Raw genomic sequence first — 15,988 nt, forward strand, 5'->3', positions numbered from 1 at the left:
CGTCTTCCCTGCAATTTCCCTGTTGTTGTGCAAGTGTGATGCATTGATCGAATTGATGCTCAACAGAGGAGAAACTGCTTATTGACCTAATGTGCTTGTGTGTTGAGATCACTTTCACAGTGTCACTTCTAGCACACAGATCAGAGTGTGGTGTGGATGCATTAATGTGGCTTGAGCCAAGGCATTCTTGTTCTTTACCAGCACATGCACTCCTATTTATCTAGCTCACACAGAGTGTTTAATCTGACTTCACAAGGCTCAGATGCACTGGACTGGAATGAGAGAGTAGCACTATGGGCTATTGTCTTGGGTGTACTTTGTGTATTTGGTGTAAATAGGCTTGGCCACGGTGTAAATGCAACGCTTGTGTCTTAGTTATTCCCATCACGGAATTCAGGAAGATCAAGTCTGGCTCTTCTTTGGTAAAAGTAAACAAAAAAAATGGAATCAGTGCATCCCTACATTGAAACAGTCCCCTAAACAAGCTATTCCTGTTGGGGCATAAATTTGAGCATGTGAATAAATAAATAAAGTACAGTATTTCTCCTTGTATTTATATACTTTCTCCTTGCTTATGTCCACTGTCTCTCAGCTTTTCTTCTGAGATAAAAGTCCTCAGTATTCTCACGTACATGTCATTTAATATACAGGGTACTTGAGAATGCAATATATTCCAATCAATTTATTTATTGTTTACATTATATTATTTATATTTTGGCTCCTCAGTGGTGCAGAATAAATTGCGCTCATCCTATCGTTGGGAGATCAAAGTTTCAAATCCAGGTGAAGTAACAGCCAGAAATTGGCCATGGTTTGAGGGATCCCTGTCGACCACAGTGGCACTAGCCAATCATGCATCTCTGTGAGCTCATGTATGTGGAAGAAGGTGGATAGTGCTTTCCTCCATATTATTTTTAGGCCTACATTTTTATCAAGCATTTAAAGTTTAATTTGAGTTTTCAATTCTGTTTTACTCAATGTCATTTTAACTTGATTTTAGTGTATAGTAAAGCATTTACCTTATGATCAGGAGATCTCAAATTTCAATACTGCTGAATTGTGAAATGTGGCCCATTTTGACTCCTTTAATCTCAGAATAATCTCATCTCTTTTTTGTGACAATCTATTTCTCAATAATCAAATTAAGGAGAAAAAATAGTGACAAAGTTGATACTTGAAACACAGGTGAAACACAGGTGAGAATCTCTATTAAATCTTTTGAGATATCAAAGAGAAACCTTTAAGCATTCTGTTTCTAGAGAATGATAAGTTCATATCCAGAGTTGAATACGAAGGTAATTTTTTCTTAACTGCTCAGCTGTATGTTTGGAGGCTTGGAGGACACACTAACATCAGTATTATTGTGTTACGCTCCCGCCGGCAGATGGCACTGTGGCGTCGACATGCACGCGCGGCTTTAGAGATCGCGCGTGCACGAGACTTTTGCATATGGACACGTGCCTTTTGTTTGTTTTGGTTTTCCCCCTGTTTAACATTGGTTGATGTTCGAGGGTGTGTCTTGATTTAATCCAGGTGTCTATGTTTCTGTTTGATTGTGTTTGTTATTTAAACCCCTCGAGTGGCTGCGCACTTCACGCAGTATTTATGTTAACTGAGTGTGTGAATGGTGAATGTGTTACGTTCGCGAAGCAGTCTTATTTCCATGTCCTGTTCTCGTGCAATGCCTAGACTTTAGTCTTATGTTTAATCTAGTTAATCTTGTTCAGTATAGACCACGCTCCCTGTGTTTTGTCTGTTTGTTGGCTAATAAAGACATTGCTCATGCGCTTACTTCCTGTATATAGTCCCGTGTCGTTACATATTGTCTGTGATGTTCTTTGTGCTTTTAATGTCAGCACACTACCTCAGCACCTGTTTTTCCTCTGTGTTGTTGATTTCTGGTGCTGTTAATTAATCTCCATCTGTTATGTGAGAGAACAGTTTGGAAATTGGATTTTCAGCCAATTATCTGCCTATTCACGGCTTTAGTTTGCCCCTAAAACCGTTTTCATCACATACACTTTCAGATTAGTTGTCATTGATTAGCATTGAATGAGTTGTTGTCGGCAATGCCATCAGTTTCCATTTTCTGCCAAATTCAAACATTCTGCTCATACATTATATCCCTAACAGATTAACCCGCTGTCTGAAACTAATCACCCCAATAACTGGTAAACTGAATAACACCCCCCCCCCCCCCAAACTCACACCTCTCTCTCTCTCTCTCTCTCTCTCACTCTCTCTCTCATCATCTGTGTGCTTGAAATTTTCCCCCATTACTTTATAAATCTGCAACTTGCTCCTTGGACCTCTCACTAGGGTTGAACTGCTCTATAGGGAAACTGCAAATAGTATGTATTATGGGAACACAGGATGCTACATGCCACCACCTCCATGCTCCTCATGGCCATGCTAATACCCCTACACTTACATATCAATATGGCACCTATGGTCCAAACAGGGGGTATATTGGACCAAATTTATCACACATTTCTTTGATGCAGAATGCTCCACTCAATCAGGGTGCAAAATAAGGGTGGAAAGAGCATTTTATAGTGAGTTTTATGTAACAGTAGTGGATACTGTGAAGCAGGAAATTGGTTTGGATCTTAATCAGAGGAATGCATGCCTAAGGCAATGTGGTGAAAACACACTGATGCTTATCTCTGCAGTGAGTATATCATCTTTATGTTTTAACTGACAAGATGGAAATCTTAAAAGTTTAAAAAAAAAAAAAAGTATAAAAAGTATTAAAATACTAGAAGAATCAAAGAAAAGAGAAAAATTATTATGGAATGATCAGTATAATCATTCTCTATCTATTGAAAGCCAGCTCTTAGAGATTAATATGAACATAATTTATTGGCATAATTTTTTTTACACATTCGGAGATCTAATCTGTACCACTGCTTCTCACTGGAGTGCTACCCTTAGGGATATGTCTTTTGTATGTTTCTTTCATATGTTTTCTATGAAATAAAGTGGGGGAAAGGTGAATATAGTGTACCGTTATACCTGATGACCATATTAACTTAAAGATTGTAGTAAAGATTAACTATAAAGATCATAGTAAAGATGTAAAAGATTATGGTGCCAAGTGGTACTACAGTTTAATACTTTTTTGTACTTTTTTGTACGACCCATCACTCTTAACCTGATGGTTTTGAGCAAAACAGTCAACAGTCTATCAGTGTTCAATTAGTTCAGTTTTAGATCGGGGTTCAAAAACTTTTGTAATCAGTGACTAATTTAACTGTTTAATACATACCACTGACCCCATGAGTACAGTTTTATTTCATGAATATTGAAATATGAAGCTCGTAATTTAAATTAGTATAATAATTATTTGGGTAATTATTAGATTATCAAATGATCCAATTATTGGATAAGCTATTGGAACCATAGAGTTTTTATTCCTGAACTTTCTCTTGACAGTTCTTATTAAGTCCAAGTTGACATTATCAATAGCCCTAGATGTTTTTGTGTTATTGAGGTTTGGATTAAACCCATTTGATTCAAATAGCCAGTTAAACAAGCTCATTGCTATGAGAACTCAATGATAACACTGATCATGGACGTTCTGGTTGTGCCTCCTTGATCCGCTTGGAGAACCATTGACTTAGAAGGTATGGGGTTCATTTAAAAGAAACATAATAATAAAGTACATGTGTTTAAAGAACTGACTTAATATAGCATATACATATGCTCTTCATGCGGTACATATTGTATTACCTTCTCCAGTTTAACATGAGTTCACACATTGCATTCCAATGGAAAAACTGTACTAATTATCACAAACAAATGGCACAACTGAGTGCAAAATGTTTGAACCTGCCTGGATGTATTGTACTGTATTCTTTTGTGACTAAGCATCTTTGGGATTTAAACGAGACTTAAGATTAATGAAATAAGAAGCACAGCACCTAGAGTAACATAGCATACAGTAGTCATACGTTTAATTCACACCATCCACTTCTTGTTTTCATTGTTCCGTTTTCAATCAACATCAAAATAAAAGTTATATCATGGGCAGTGGCATTAAATCCAACCATACTAGCTACATAAAGGTCTGTCACAGTTTTAAGTGAATCATCTTAACTAACTGATTTTTCAACCGTTTGCCTTCTCTCACATTATTCTCATCATCTCGTTCTCATCATTTTCATCCGATCTCTAACATCTTGTTGTTGTTACCTCTTTCACACACATGCTGGTGTCAATGCACCTAAGTGCAGGGATTTTGACAGGGAGTAAAACTATCAAGCTGTTTCACATGTACACAGACAGTATTATTTCACAGTGCTACTTCCAGGACTTTAACAAAAATATGGTTAAAAAGTCATATTGATTTAAGATGTTAAGCTAAGTGTATAAAGTTTGTATTGTTTTAATTTGTAATCTTTACACACTTACATGAGTAAATTAGCTTTCGTATATTTTATTATGGCCTAGTTTTCTGTCATTCTATTGAGTATTAAGAAACACACTAAGAAGAAGCCTTTATTTGTCACATATACATTACAATACACTGAAATTACTTTTGTCACATATCCCAGGTTGTTAAGAAGTTGGAGTCAGAGCACAGGGTCAGTCATGTTACAGTGCCCCTGGAGCAAAAAGGAGTCAGCTTGGTAGTGCTGGGTTTTGAACCCTTCTGACCATTAACACAGAGCCTTTAACCATGCCATAGCATGCGTAGTGACAAGGAAGCCATTTGAGATTCTTCCTAGCTGGGTGTTGGAGAAGCTTAAAATATTCCTGTGCGAAGACAACTTGTTGATTACTGTGGGTAAATAACTAAAAACAAGTCGGAAGTTTCTAATTTAATGCTAAAATGAAAATATTCCTTCCTCATGATGTTTTCTTTCTTAAAAGAAGGCAGATTACACCTTCTGTAGTTGTAGCTACATGTTTGAAACAAATGTGTCACTTTTAGAAAAGGACAAAAAAGGGGAAAAAAGAGCGTTAAGACGAATGAGCAACATGATGAGTGAGGGGGGTTGCATTAATTTGGTTAAGCATGGACTATTTGTGCTCCCTGCAAGAATATGAGCCCCCAATTATGTATTCCACATTAAATCCTTAATAGCTGCAGTAGGTTCAAATACACTAAATGCGATGAAAGTGGTGCATTGGTAACATTATGGCATTTGGTTCTTTGATATACACTTTGTGTATCTGGTGTAAAATGACCACCTGCTTTGCCTCTAATGCTGTTAATTAGTTTCTGTTAGTGTCGTTCACAAATGAAGCTCTGATTGTTTTTGGAAGGTGGGCGGTTGTGTATTAATCTAATGTCTGTCTTTCTCTGACAGCTCTTCCTAGCTACACTTGTGGCAACCCCGGGCAGCTGCAGAATGGCCTCCAGCAGGGCTCCACTTTTAACATCGGTGATAAGATCCGCTACAGCTGCAGCCAGGGTTTTGTTCTGGAAGGCCACGCAGTGCTTTCGTGCCTAGCCACATCCTCAGGCACGGCTGCTTGGGACTTCCCTCTGCCCTACTGCCGAGGTGAGTGTTAACTGCATGAGAGAGACTTAAGAGGAGTTTAGGACATGTCTTTATCAGACAGGCACCATGATGTTTATCAGTGAAGAGGATGCATGTGGCCATTTGCCCTGGTTGAGAGGGAACAGAGGCACCAGCTGTGTTGACACTTGCCAGGGTGGAGTAGCGTGGGCAGATGTTTTATCAGTACTATCACACAGAACAAATACTTTAAGCAAGTTTTGGACACTTTATTATTGGCTGAATAGATATGAAGGAGTAGCACATCAATGTCTGGAAGCCCTATATTATATATTTTGTACCGTGTAAGTGAATAAAATAGTGTACGTCATATATCACTTCATACATCATCTTATCTTTAGCACTTATGCACTCGTGACAGATATCTGGCACTCATTCATCATCAGGTATATATTCACTGTATATATTCTGTTATTTTTCTACCTTTTTAAATAAGCTGTGCATTTAATAATGAGTAGTTGAGTAAATGTATGCAGTGCAATCAACACTGTAGTAGCATTAGTCATGTCACAGCCTTGCACTGAACTACTACACTGTACTCAGTTTTGTCTGTTTTTTGTTTGTTTGTCATTCCTATAAGACATGAGGAACACAATCTACATTTACAGCATCAACAATAAATGCATGAACCATCTGGAGTACATTATTTTTGAGCATACATATCAGATAAAGAAATTTATAATAACAATAAGGAGCAGGGTTTTTTTTTTTTTTCAATTCTTTTTTGCATGGATGAAGTTAGTAGTTTATTAATCCTACACTCCTCCAGTCAATTCCATATATAAAAAGTTGAATATCCCAAGCATACAAGGTTAGTGATTTGTCCACCTTATGTACGAAATGTATGTGGACACCTGAGCACCACACTCATATGTGAGCCTTCCCCACAAAATCAGAAAAATACAATTATGTAGCATGTCTTTGTATGTTGTAGCATTAAGTGTTCCTTTCACTGGAACTAAGAGGCCCAAATCTGTTCCAGTATGACAATGCTCCTGTGTACAAAGTGAGATCCCTGAAGACATGGTTAACTAATGGTGTGGAAGCACAGAGGCCTAACTTCAACCCCACTGAACACCTTTGGGATTATTTGTCACACCCACGTCCATCAGTGTAGTGATATCTTGTGCCCTTGTGGCTGAATGGCCAAATCCCCACAACCCCGGTCCAAAATCTAGAGGAAAACCTTCCCAGAAGAGTGGAGGCTGGTATAGCAGCAAATGAGGACCAACTCCATATTAACAGTCATGGCTTTGGAATGGGATATTCAATACTCAGGTGTCCTTATACTTTAGCCCATATAGTGTATACACAGCATGTACATACTGTATGTTTAATTCATAACTTTGGGGTGGTAAAGCATCACACCACCCTTAACTAATAAATTATTATTTTCCATTATCAGCATGCCCCATCATGTTTTATTCCTCTCATTCCACAGCAATTTGCCAGTGATTAAAATTTTTAATACTTTTTAACCAATTACAGTTTAACCACTTATAATTAGAGAGAAGGTGGTTCTTGTTTTCACTTACATTATATCAGATATAAACAGCTGCTTCTCATGCCATAGAGAATCCAGAAAGTGCAAAGTTATCTTTCATTGAAAATGTACTAACTGTTATATAATGATAAGACTGGAGACTCCTTCCATACATTTTAAATGAGCATCTCCTTACAAAAAGATTCACCATAACTGTCTTGTGTGAAAGGAGGAGATTCATGTGCAGTTAAGAGCTTTATTTAAAGGAGGCAGGCAGACAAATCCAAAACGTGTATCAAAAGCGTGGTCAAAAACAGGCAAATGGTCAAGCCAATGGCAAAAAGGATGAACAAGGCAAAGCCAGAATCAATAACGAGGAACACGAAAACATGATCTAACCAGAAGACGAAAAACGAAGAACAAAAGGCTTGGTAGTGTGCAGACACTTCACACCATAACAAGGACACACAAGGGGTTTAAATAATGAACGTGAACAACAGTAAAACAGAAACAGCTGAGACACATTATGAGACAACTGATGGCATAACGGGGCGGAGACAAGATATAAACCATAATAAACACACGTGTAGAATGTAAACAAGGAAAATGTTAAGAACCCAGATGCACGCGCTGTCGTACTTTGCGGAATTATGTGACCATAACAACGATTAGAATACTTTCTTTGAATAATAATATATTTTGTGTTTATTGTTAGCCTTAGATTGTGTGTTGTGTCTGCCATGCAAGTCACTGTGAAAGAGGGGTTGAACATACAGTATAGAAATTATAATGTTCACTTTATGTGATATACAGTTTAATATAAAACTGTCAGAAATGTTGTTATAGAAAATTAATCAACATCTTCTCACCAAACAGATTTAAGTCTATAACTGTACTGTGATAAAATTTCATGCTCACATGCACAGAAACATCATGATTACAATTGCTTGTCCTGAAAGTTAGTTTTTTGTTACTTTACCCACCTCTGATCTTCACACATAATTTCCTGTGACTTATTTTGGTTTGAAGTCTGGGGGTTTACACCTTACACCACCATCCCATGTGTGAATGGTGTGTGACAATGGCTGCTGGTGGTGGTGGTCTCTGGGCTGTGTGTGTTCTTTGAACAGGCTGGTATAAAGCAATGCCATCTGTGCCCAGGCTGTAGGAGTCAGGAAGCCCACGTCCAGTCCCACATGCTCAGACATGCAGGGCCAGAAAGGGACCCCCCACATTCCTCCAAGCCCTGCAGGTGGCCCATGAGATTATGGACCCTTTCTTGGTTTTGCCTCATGTTCATGCATCCTCCCACGCTGCCTTTCATATCTCACACTCATCTGTGTTTTGTTGCCTCTGCCCTCTGCTTTCACCTTTTTTTTCTACCTGAATCAAAGCTGCTGACTCTCCTGTCCCTGCTGTTCTGTATTGGATTTGTGCAGTAAAGCATTCACATACATAATAGCCATAAAAATGCCATTGTTCCATGATTAATTACATGCCAACGGTGTACAAACTAAAGTTTTATGCAGTGGCTAATTGGAGTCTAAAAGCATGTACAGGTATACTGTATATACAGTTCCATGCATAAGTATTCACCCCATTTGAACTTTTCCACATTTTATATTCTAACAACTTGGAACTGAATTTGACTTCTTGGGATTATATGATATAAATCTGCACAAAATAGCACATAATATTGAAGCAGGGGGAAAATCAATATAGCTTGCAAAGTTACTTACTGATAAACACTGTAATAAAAGTTGTGGTTGCACAAGTATTCACTCCCATTGCTGTGAAACCCCTGACTTAGTTCAGCTAGATCCAATCAACAGAATGGGCAGACTGGTTCAAACTTATAGGAAGGCTACAACAAATCAAATAACTACTTTTTACAACCATGTTGAACAGAAAAGTTCCTCTCCTGTCAAACAAGAGCAGCAATCTGAGGCTACAAATGGCACAGGCTTACCGAAAGTAGACAAATAAAGATTGAAAAAAAAAAAAAAAACGTTGCTTGGTCATCGCTTTGCTTATATTTTGGGAAATAGAACAAATAAACAAACAAATTTGTTAGAAAATATAGATGACTGGTATTAGCAATTATTAAGAATTATATATATATATATATATATATATATATATATATATATATATATATATATATATATATATAATACAGAAATGTCGACCTGAGAAGAGCTCTAATGAGCTAATTAACTCAAAACGCCTGCAAAGGTTTCCTGAGCCTTTAATCTCTCAGTCTGGTTCAGTACACACAACCACAATCATGGGGAGGATGATCAATAAATGTTGATCAGTCCTGCACATCGGCTTGGAGGAATTTTAGCCGATTCTTCAGTACAGAACAGCTTCAATTCTGGGATGTTGGTGGGTTTCCTCGATGAACTGATTGCTTCAGGTCCTTCCACAACATCTCTATTGAATTATGGTCAGGACTTTGACTTGGCCATTCGAAAACATTTACTTTCTTCTTCTTTAACCATTCTTTGGTAGAATGACTTGTGTGCTTAGGGTCGTTGTCTTGCTGCATTCCCCACTTTTCCCAGATTCGGTTCATGGACAGATATCCTGACATTTTCCTTTAGAATTCACTGGTATAATTCAGAATTCATTGTTCCATAAATGATGGCAAGCCATCCTGGCCCAGATGCAGCAAAACAGGCCCAAACCATAAGACTACCACATTTGGGATAAGGATCTTATGCTGGAATGCAGTGTTTTCCTTTCTCCAAACATAGCCCTTCTCATTGAAAGAAAAAATTCTATTTTACTCTCATCTATTCACAAAATATTTTTCCAACAGCCTTCTGGCTTGTCCACATGATCTTTAGCAAACTGCAGAGGGGCATCAATGTTCTTTTTGGAGAGTTCTCCTTGCAACCCTGCCATGCTCGGGGAAACTGTTAATCCTAGGGTTTCACATACTTTTGCCATTCACATATATGTTATATTGTAATTGATATAATTGACCAAGTATAATATGTTTGTCTCATTTGTTTAATTGGGTTCTTTTTAACATCTTTTGGGACTTGTGTGGAAATCTAATGATGTTTTAGGTCATATTTATGCAGATATATAGAAAATTCTTACAGAAAAAAAAATTCTAGCACCACTATATATATATATATATATTTTTTTTTTTCAAAAAACTTTTCAAAAGGCTCCTTACATATTGTTGATGACTTTGCTATCCCTCTCACTTCCTCTTCCTCTCTCTGCTTCTGTCCACTGTTTCCTTGCTTTTTTTTATGGCTTGTCAGTAAATTCTGTTGGCCAGAAGGGGGCAGGAAGCCTGGCTGCTTCAGAAAATGATACTCTTGCCTTCCCTCTTTAGTGCCAGTTGGTTGGGTCTGTTTCTTTAAATGCTGTTGTTACAATAATTGGCTCACCATGATTATCTGTTGCACATAAACTGTCCTTTACATTGAGATGATTCATCCTTCAAATATGTGAACATGTACAGTCAGATTTCCATTCTGGGGTCTTCTCCATCACAGATCTCAGTGTCTCAGTGGGAGTGTGTTCAGCATTCTGCATTCTAAAAGTCAAAGCCAGCTTCCCACCATGGCCAGAGTGATCTTTCCAGAGGGAAGACAGGAGAGAAAAAGATAACCGTACAATCATCAGACCATATCACATCTCTAAAGAAATCTGCCTCTCTTTTTTTTCTTCCTTTCTCTCTGCGATCCTTGCTGTCAGGTCTAGGGGTGCTGTTTTGCACCTCTCTTTCTCTCTCTTTGCCATGTTGCCATGGTAGCCGCAAAGCCAGAGGAAAGTGCTGTGGAGAGGCAGGCGAGCCGTCCAGTATGGGACAGCACCTGCACACTATGTTCATGAGGCTATTTTTTTCCTAAAAATTATGAGCATCATTGCAGAAGAATATAGCATTTAAGAATATAACTTTTTGGGGTAAGGGACCTTTCAGAGTGAATGAATAAAAACTCATTAATTCATATTAATTCACCTAATTAATTGCCTCGGATTGGTCATGAAATTATTTATATCTTGGCAACTCGAAACGCATAGAACAAGAGTTATTTTCTGTTTTTTATGCTTGGGCTATCTAATTATCATATTTTCTATCATATGAACTGTAATGACTTTTAGAAGCGATGCATTTCCACTGGCAGAAGCAAATATCAGATCAGTCAGATCACGCCTCATCAACGGAAAATGAATTGCATGGGAAGTTGAACGCTGTCCCGTAATCAGCATGTGTGAAAAAGATAGAAAACCAGCCCCCCCCCCCACACACACCGCTTTTTTTCTGTTCAGCCTTCTTTTCATGGTTCATACTGTGTCTCCCAAGAGAGTGTGGAAACAGACAGGTCTTCTGGATGATTGACAGGGCTCGGGGCCCCTGCTCTGCGTTTTTTATTTCCTGGAAAGGAGTCATATGATTAGCAAGTCATCGCTAATTAATCCCATGACACCATGACTAGGTGAGGAGCTCAGTGTCCAGGGAAGACAAGTGAGATTACTCACCTATATATTAACATAGACACAGTTTTCTGATCTGCCTGAAGTGGTCAGCAGTGATACTATGATTCATTCTGCCCCCTTTTATACTGCAATATACATTTATTCTCAAGCATTTAAACGGTATAACCGCTTCTCTATCGTTCTCTCTCACTTTCTCAAGTCATTTGATTATGCATCACTTCTTTACATGCTGAGAAGGAAGCTTATAGACCTGACCCCTTCCCAGGATCCTTTATTGCAGTGACGCTGCTATAATAGAAGCATTTAAAAAGAAGGGACATGTTTATGTCTCAAACACTGGCTGTGATCATTTTTTTTTCTCCCCATGCGTGGGTGTGTGTCAGAACACACTGCTGTTTTCAGGCAGTATGTGAAGGTCCTGCATCATGGCTGCCAGAAATCTAACATCCTTCAGACTGCCTGGCACAAACACACCGACCAAATCTCGACCTGCCTTGTGCTACATACCATGTCTCAGAGATATCTCACCTGCTGTAGAATCCACTCCATCCAAAGCTCCATTCAGATCTATGTCCAGATTTCACTCCTGTTGAACACATAGGGCTTGATTTGGGAGGTTAAAAATGATCCAGCTTATAAATCTGACATCGCTTTTTGAGTCATTTATTATATATCATGATTATTATCAATATTTTATTCATTCATTCATCTTTGGTAAATTCTTTATTCTGGTCAGTGTCATGGGGGATCTGGAGCTTATTTCTGGAACACTGAGTTTAGTTTTAGAGTGAAATGGGAATTTAGTGTAGCCATTTCTTCTCACTGCAAAATTTGGAGGGGTTGGAGAAAATCGGACAACCCAGAAGAAACCCACACGAACACAGCGTAAGCATGGGAAACCCAAATGAACACAGGGGAAGGATACATTTAGAAATGTAAAATTTATATCCTGATTTGATATATTTCTGTAAAGCTGCTTGGTGACAATGTCCATTGTTAAAAGTGCTATACAAATAAAACTGAACTGAACTGAATGTGAAATTCTACACAGACAGAAACCCAGGTATAATAATATAAGTTTGCTTGGAGCTATGAACGGCTGCACCACCATGCGTTCCCATGAATTGTTCAGCTTAATACATTGTTCTTATGGATGCATCAGAATTTCTTTATATCAGGTAGTAAAGGTAGGATGGATGTAAAGCAGGGGTGTCCAATCTTATCCGCAAAGAGACGGTGTTCGTGCAGGTTTTCATTCCAATCAAGAAGGAGCCACAGCTGATTCCACCTGTTTAATCAGTTGAGCTTGGCTTTCAATAGACTTTGATAAGTCTATTGAATAAGATTGAACACCCCTGGTGTAAAAATGCATACACCTGCAGAAGTGTTGGTGGTGTAGAATGCAGGGTTGCCAGATTAAGTAAACTGTTTTGATTTAAAAACCTGTATGCATCTAAAACAATGTACTTGCACATTTCTTGCTGTACCTCACTTAAAGCACAACACAGACTTGGTAGTTAGCCACAGAACTGGCTAGAGGGAAGAAAACTGGCAGGGATGACAATTCCCAGCAGGATTCCACTAAACAGTGAATACTACCCTACACAAAAGCAACATAAACCAGCAGTATAACATACACTGGCACAAACACGCACACAACACATAAATTAGTTAACAATAAGCATTAAATCTAACAAAACACAAACTCTACATTAAACATCACAGTAAGGGGAAGCTGCATAGGATCATGGGAATGCAAATTAGGGCCCATTCAACGGATGTGCATCAACAGTATAATTTGCTCTCAATGCAAGGTTATTTCAAGACCATTGGGATGAGGATGATGGGACGATCATTACAATGAGGACAATGTTAAAATCCCATAGGCCTGCTTATATATATAAGATTTTAAAGAATTTTATTAATTGATAAACATAGCATGAACATGTTCTGGGAAAATAACTACATCATGGACATTGTGGCGCGGATGGTCCGAATGCAGACAATTCATGGACTTTTTTCCCACTAAAGCTTACTCGTGTGTATAATATACACACCGTTAATTAATTCAGTATATGTGGGTCAAAATGGAATTGAAAATTGAACCTACAATATGTACAAAAATGTGTAGCACCTGTTTGACAATGAATGTTATTCATTCATTCATTCATTTTTGTTAATTTTGGGTCATCAAAGAGTCACCAAATTTCAGTTAAAAAAAAAACACACATGAAGGTGTATGTAAATATTAAAAGAGAAAAATATAGGCATGATTTCCAGTGTTATGCAGTGAAGGATGTTTGGAATAAAAAGCTTTAATTGTGTTACGCCACATTAATCGAGCAATTACATTATCTCGCTAGCTAACTAAATACTTGGTTATTGATTTTCTTTTCCTGTGTAGTGATTAATGCAGCCAAACCAACCTTCAGACATTGTTGTTTGAAAATCATCATAATGCAGGTTTCTCTCCAATCTATCATGTCCTCTCTGTCTCTCTCTCTCTCTCTCTCTCTCTCTCTCGCTCGCTCTCTCTGTTTTAATTTGAGAATTGGCCACACCAATTGTCACTGGCCTTCAAGCCGGACAGTAGTCTGTAAATAGATTCTGCCATGTCTGAACTCACCTACTTTCACATGCCAGGAGGGAGAGACTGGTGGGTATGTAGGTAAATGGGGGATTTGTGCTACTGAAAAAGGAGGTCAGATCCTCAGGATCCAGTTTTTTCACTGTCAGAAAGTTTTGATCCCTTTGATTTTCCCCAAGGTGGGATGGAGGGAGAGGCAGTGGGAGGGAATGGGGTGAGAGTTGAGAGAGGGAGGGAGATTTACGCTGCCACTTCACCTTTTCTCGAAAAAGTAGTTTCATTATCCTGAGCTAAATGAGTAGCTTCCAGACAGACAGAGAGAGAGAGAGAGCGAACACAAGATGGAGAGGTATGTCTTATTGAAGAAATTGAGAAGAGCCAGAGGGGTTTGATTTCCATAGCAGTGAATAAGCATACATAGCAGTTGGGGTGATTGTCTTCTTAAAATAATATTTAAGCGGGAGCCACATTGCAAGCACAAATTAACCAAAATCGGAATTCATCTCAGTTAATTAACCACATGTTTCAGTGGGTTATATCAACCCTCCTGCTAGCAACAATGTGGTGTAGTTCCTAATTTGAATCCATCTTATTTAATCCACAATGCTAGTACAGCGCTAATAAAGCAGATTGCTATGGAATTAATCACTCTTGTATTGCGTGTGTGTGCATGCTTTTGCAGCAGACGATGGCTGTGGGGGAACACTGCGAGGTCAGAGCGGTATCATCACAAGCCCAAACTACCCACAGGAGTATAACAACAATGCAGACTGCACATGGACAGTGCTGGCTGAGCCAGGTGACACAATTGCTCTCGTTTTCACCGACTTCCAGCTAGAAGAAGACTACGATGTCCTGGAAGTCAGTGGTACAGATGGCTCTGCACAGTGGTGAGTGTGTATCTATCTAGCCTATACACCCCTACATTCATCACTTCTAGATATGAATGGGGTATGTAATAAACGCCGTCATACACAAAACAGAACTAAGTATAGACAGACCATAAGTAGCTGAACTGACTGTGTGGTTCTCTGCATACTATGCCATAAAACCTTTATGGTGTATCCCCACTGCAGATTTGGTCTTAAATTACATTAGAAATGGCACTGAAAAGGTATTACATTTAAATGCAGACACCCTGTTCCAAAGAAAATAAAACTGCCTGATAAAGTCATTGTGAGAGGAGAAGTTTGTATTATGTTTTGTATTATATTGGCTATTTTGTTTTCATTAGAGATTTATTTGTTTGTTGGTTTTGGTTTATTTACTATTTTGGAATGGAAGTAATAAAACATGATGGGGCACACCAGTGTAAGAAAGTAATCAAAGATATGGTGCTGTTTTGAGGCCCAACATGAAGCAAAGTTAAGTATTTTCTTATAACAGCATGGCAAAAAATCAAATTATTCCTGTTATTTCACAGAAAACTCATATATATATTCTTCTGACTGTTATAAAGGACTGACACTAGAGACTCCTTCCAAAAATCTCCTCACCAAAAACTTCATCATAATAATTACACTTTTATTTATTTATTGTTACATTCGTGTATTAAATTTTTTAGATGGCATATACATTTCTCTTTAGTTTAGATTTAAGTTCTATGTATGTTATGTTCTTTGTGTTCATGCTGATTGAGCTCGTTTTATTTATTGCATGTTGACAGAGTTTATTTGGTGTATTTTGTGTTCCATGGAGCTTGTTTTATCTGTGGTCTGATAATTACAGTGTTTCCTATTCATAGGTGATAGTTAGGTGGCGCATCAAGGTAAACTGATTACACCCTAAGTATATTTTACCTCTATCTTCTGAGAAAACACTGGGTCACCGTCCAATTTGGCAGTGGCATGAATAATAAACTCAAGTCAGGGTTAGGGTTAGGTCATTCAAATCGCTGTTTCATGTTGGGTGCTCAGATGCTTCAGC

The 15,988-nt window shown here is 38.2% G+C and overlaps 1 protein-coding gene across 1 annotated transcript in view; it reads left to right on the plus strand.

Annotated features, from left to right (window-relative positions):
• The window catches only part of csmd2 (CUB and Sushi multiple domains 2), a 362,365-nt gene that overhangs the window by 128,838 nt on the left and 217,539 nt on the right, over positions 1–15,988 (plus strand). The window contains exons 4-5 of the mRNA XM_053612473.1: positions 5,316–5,510; positions 14,745–14,952. Coding sequence (XP_053468448.1) covers positions 5,316–5,510; positions 14,745–14,952 — 403 coding nt within the window. The remainder of the gene's footprint in view (positions 1–5,315; positions 5,511–14,744; positions 14,953–15,988) is intronic.

This window comes from Ictalurus furcatus, chromosome 24 (assembly GCF_023375685.1).
Source record: "Ictalurus furcatus strain D&B chromosome 24, Billie_1.0, whole genome shotgun sequence".
NCBI classification, from domain to species: Eukaryota; Metazoa; Chordata; class Actinopteri; order Siluriformes; family Ictaluridae; genus Ictalurus; species Ictalurus furcatus.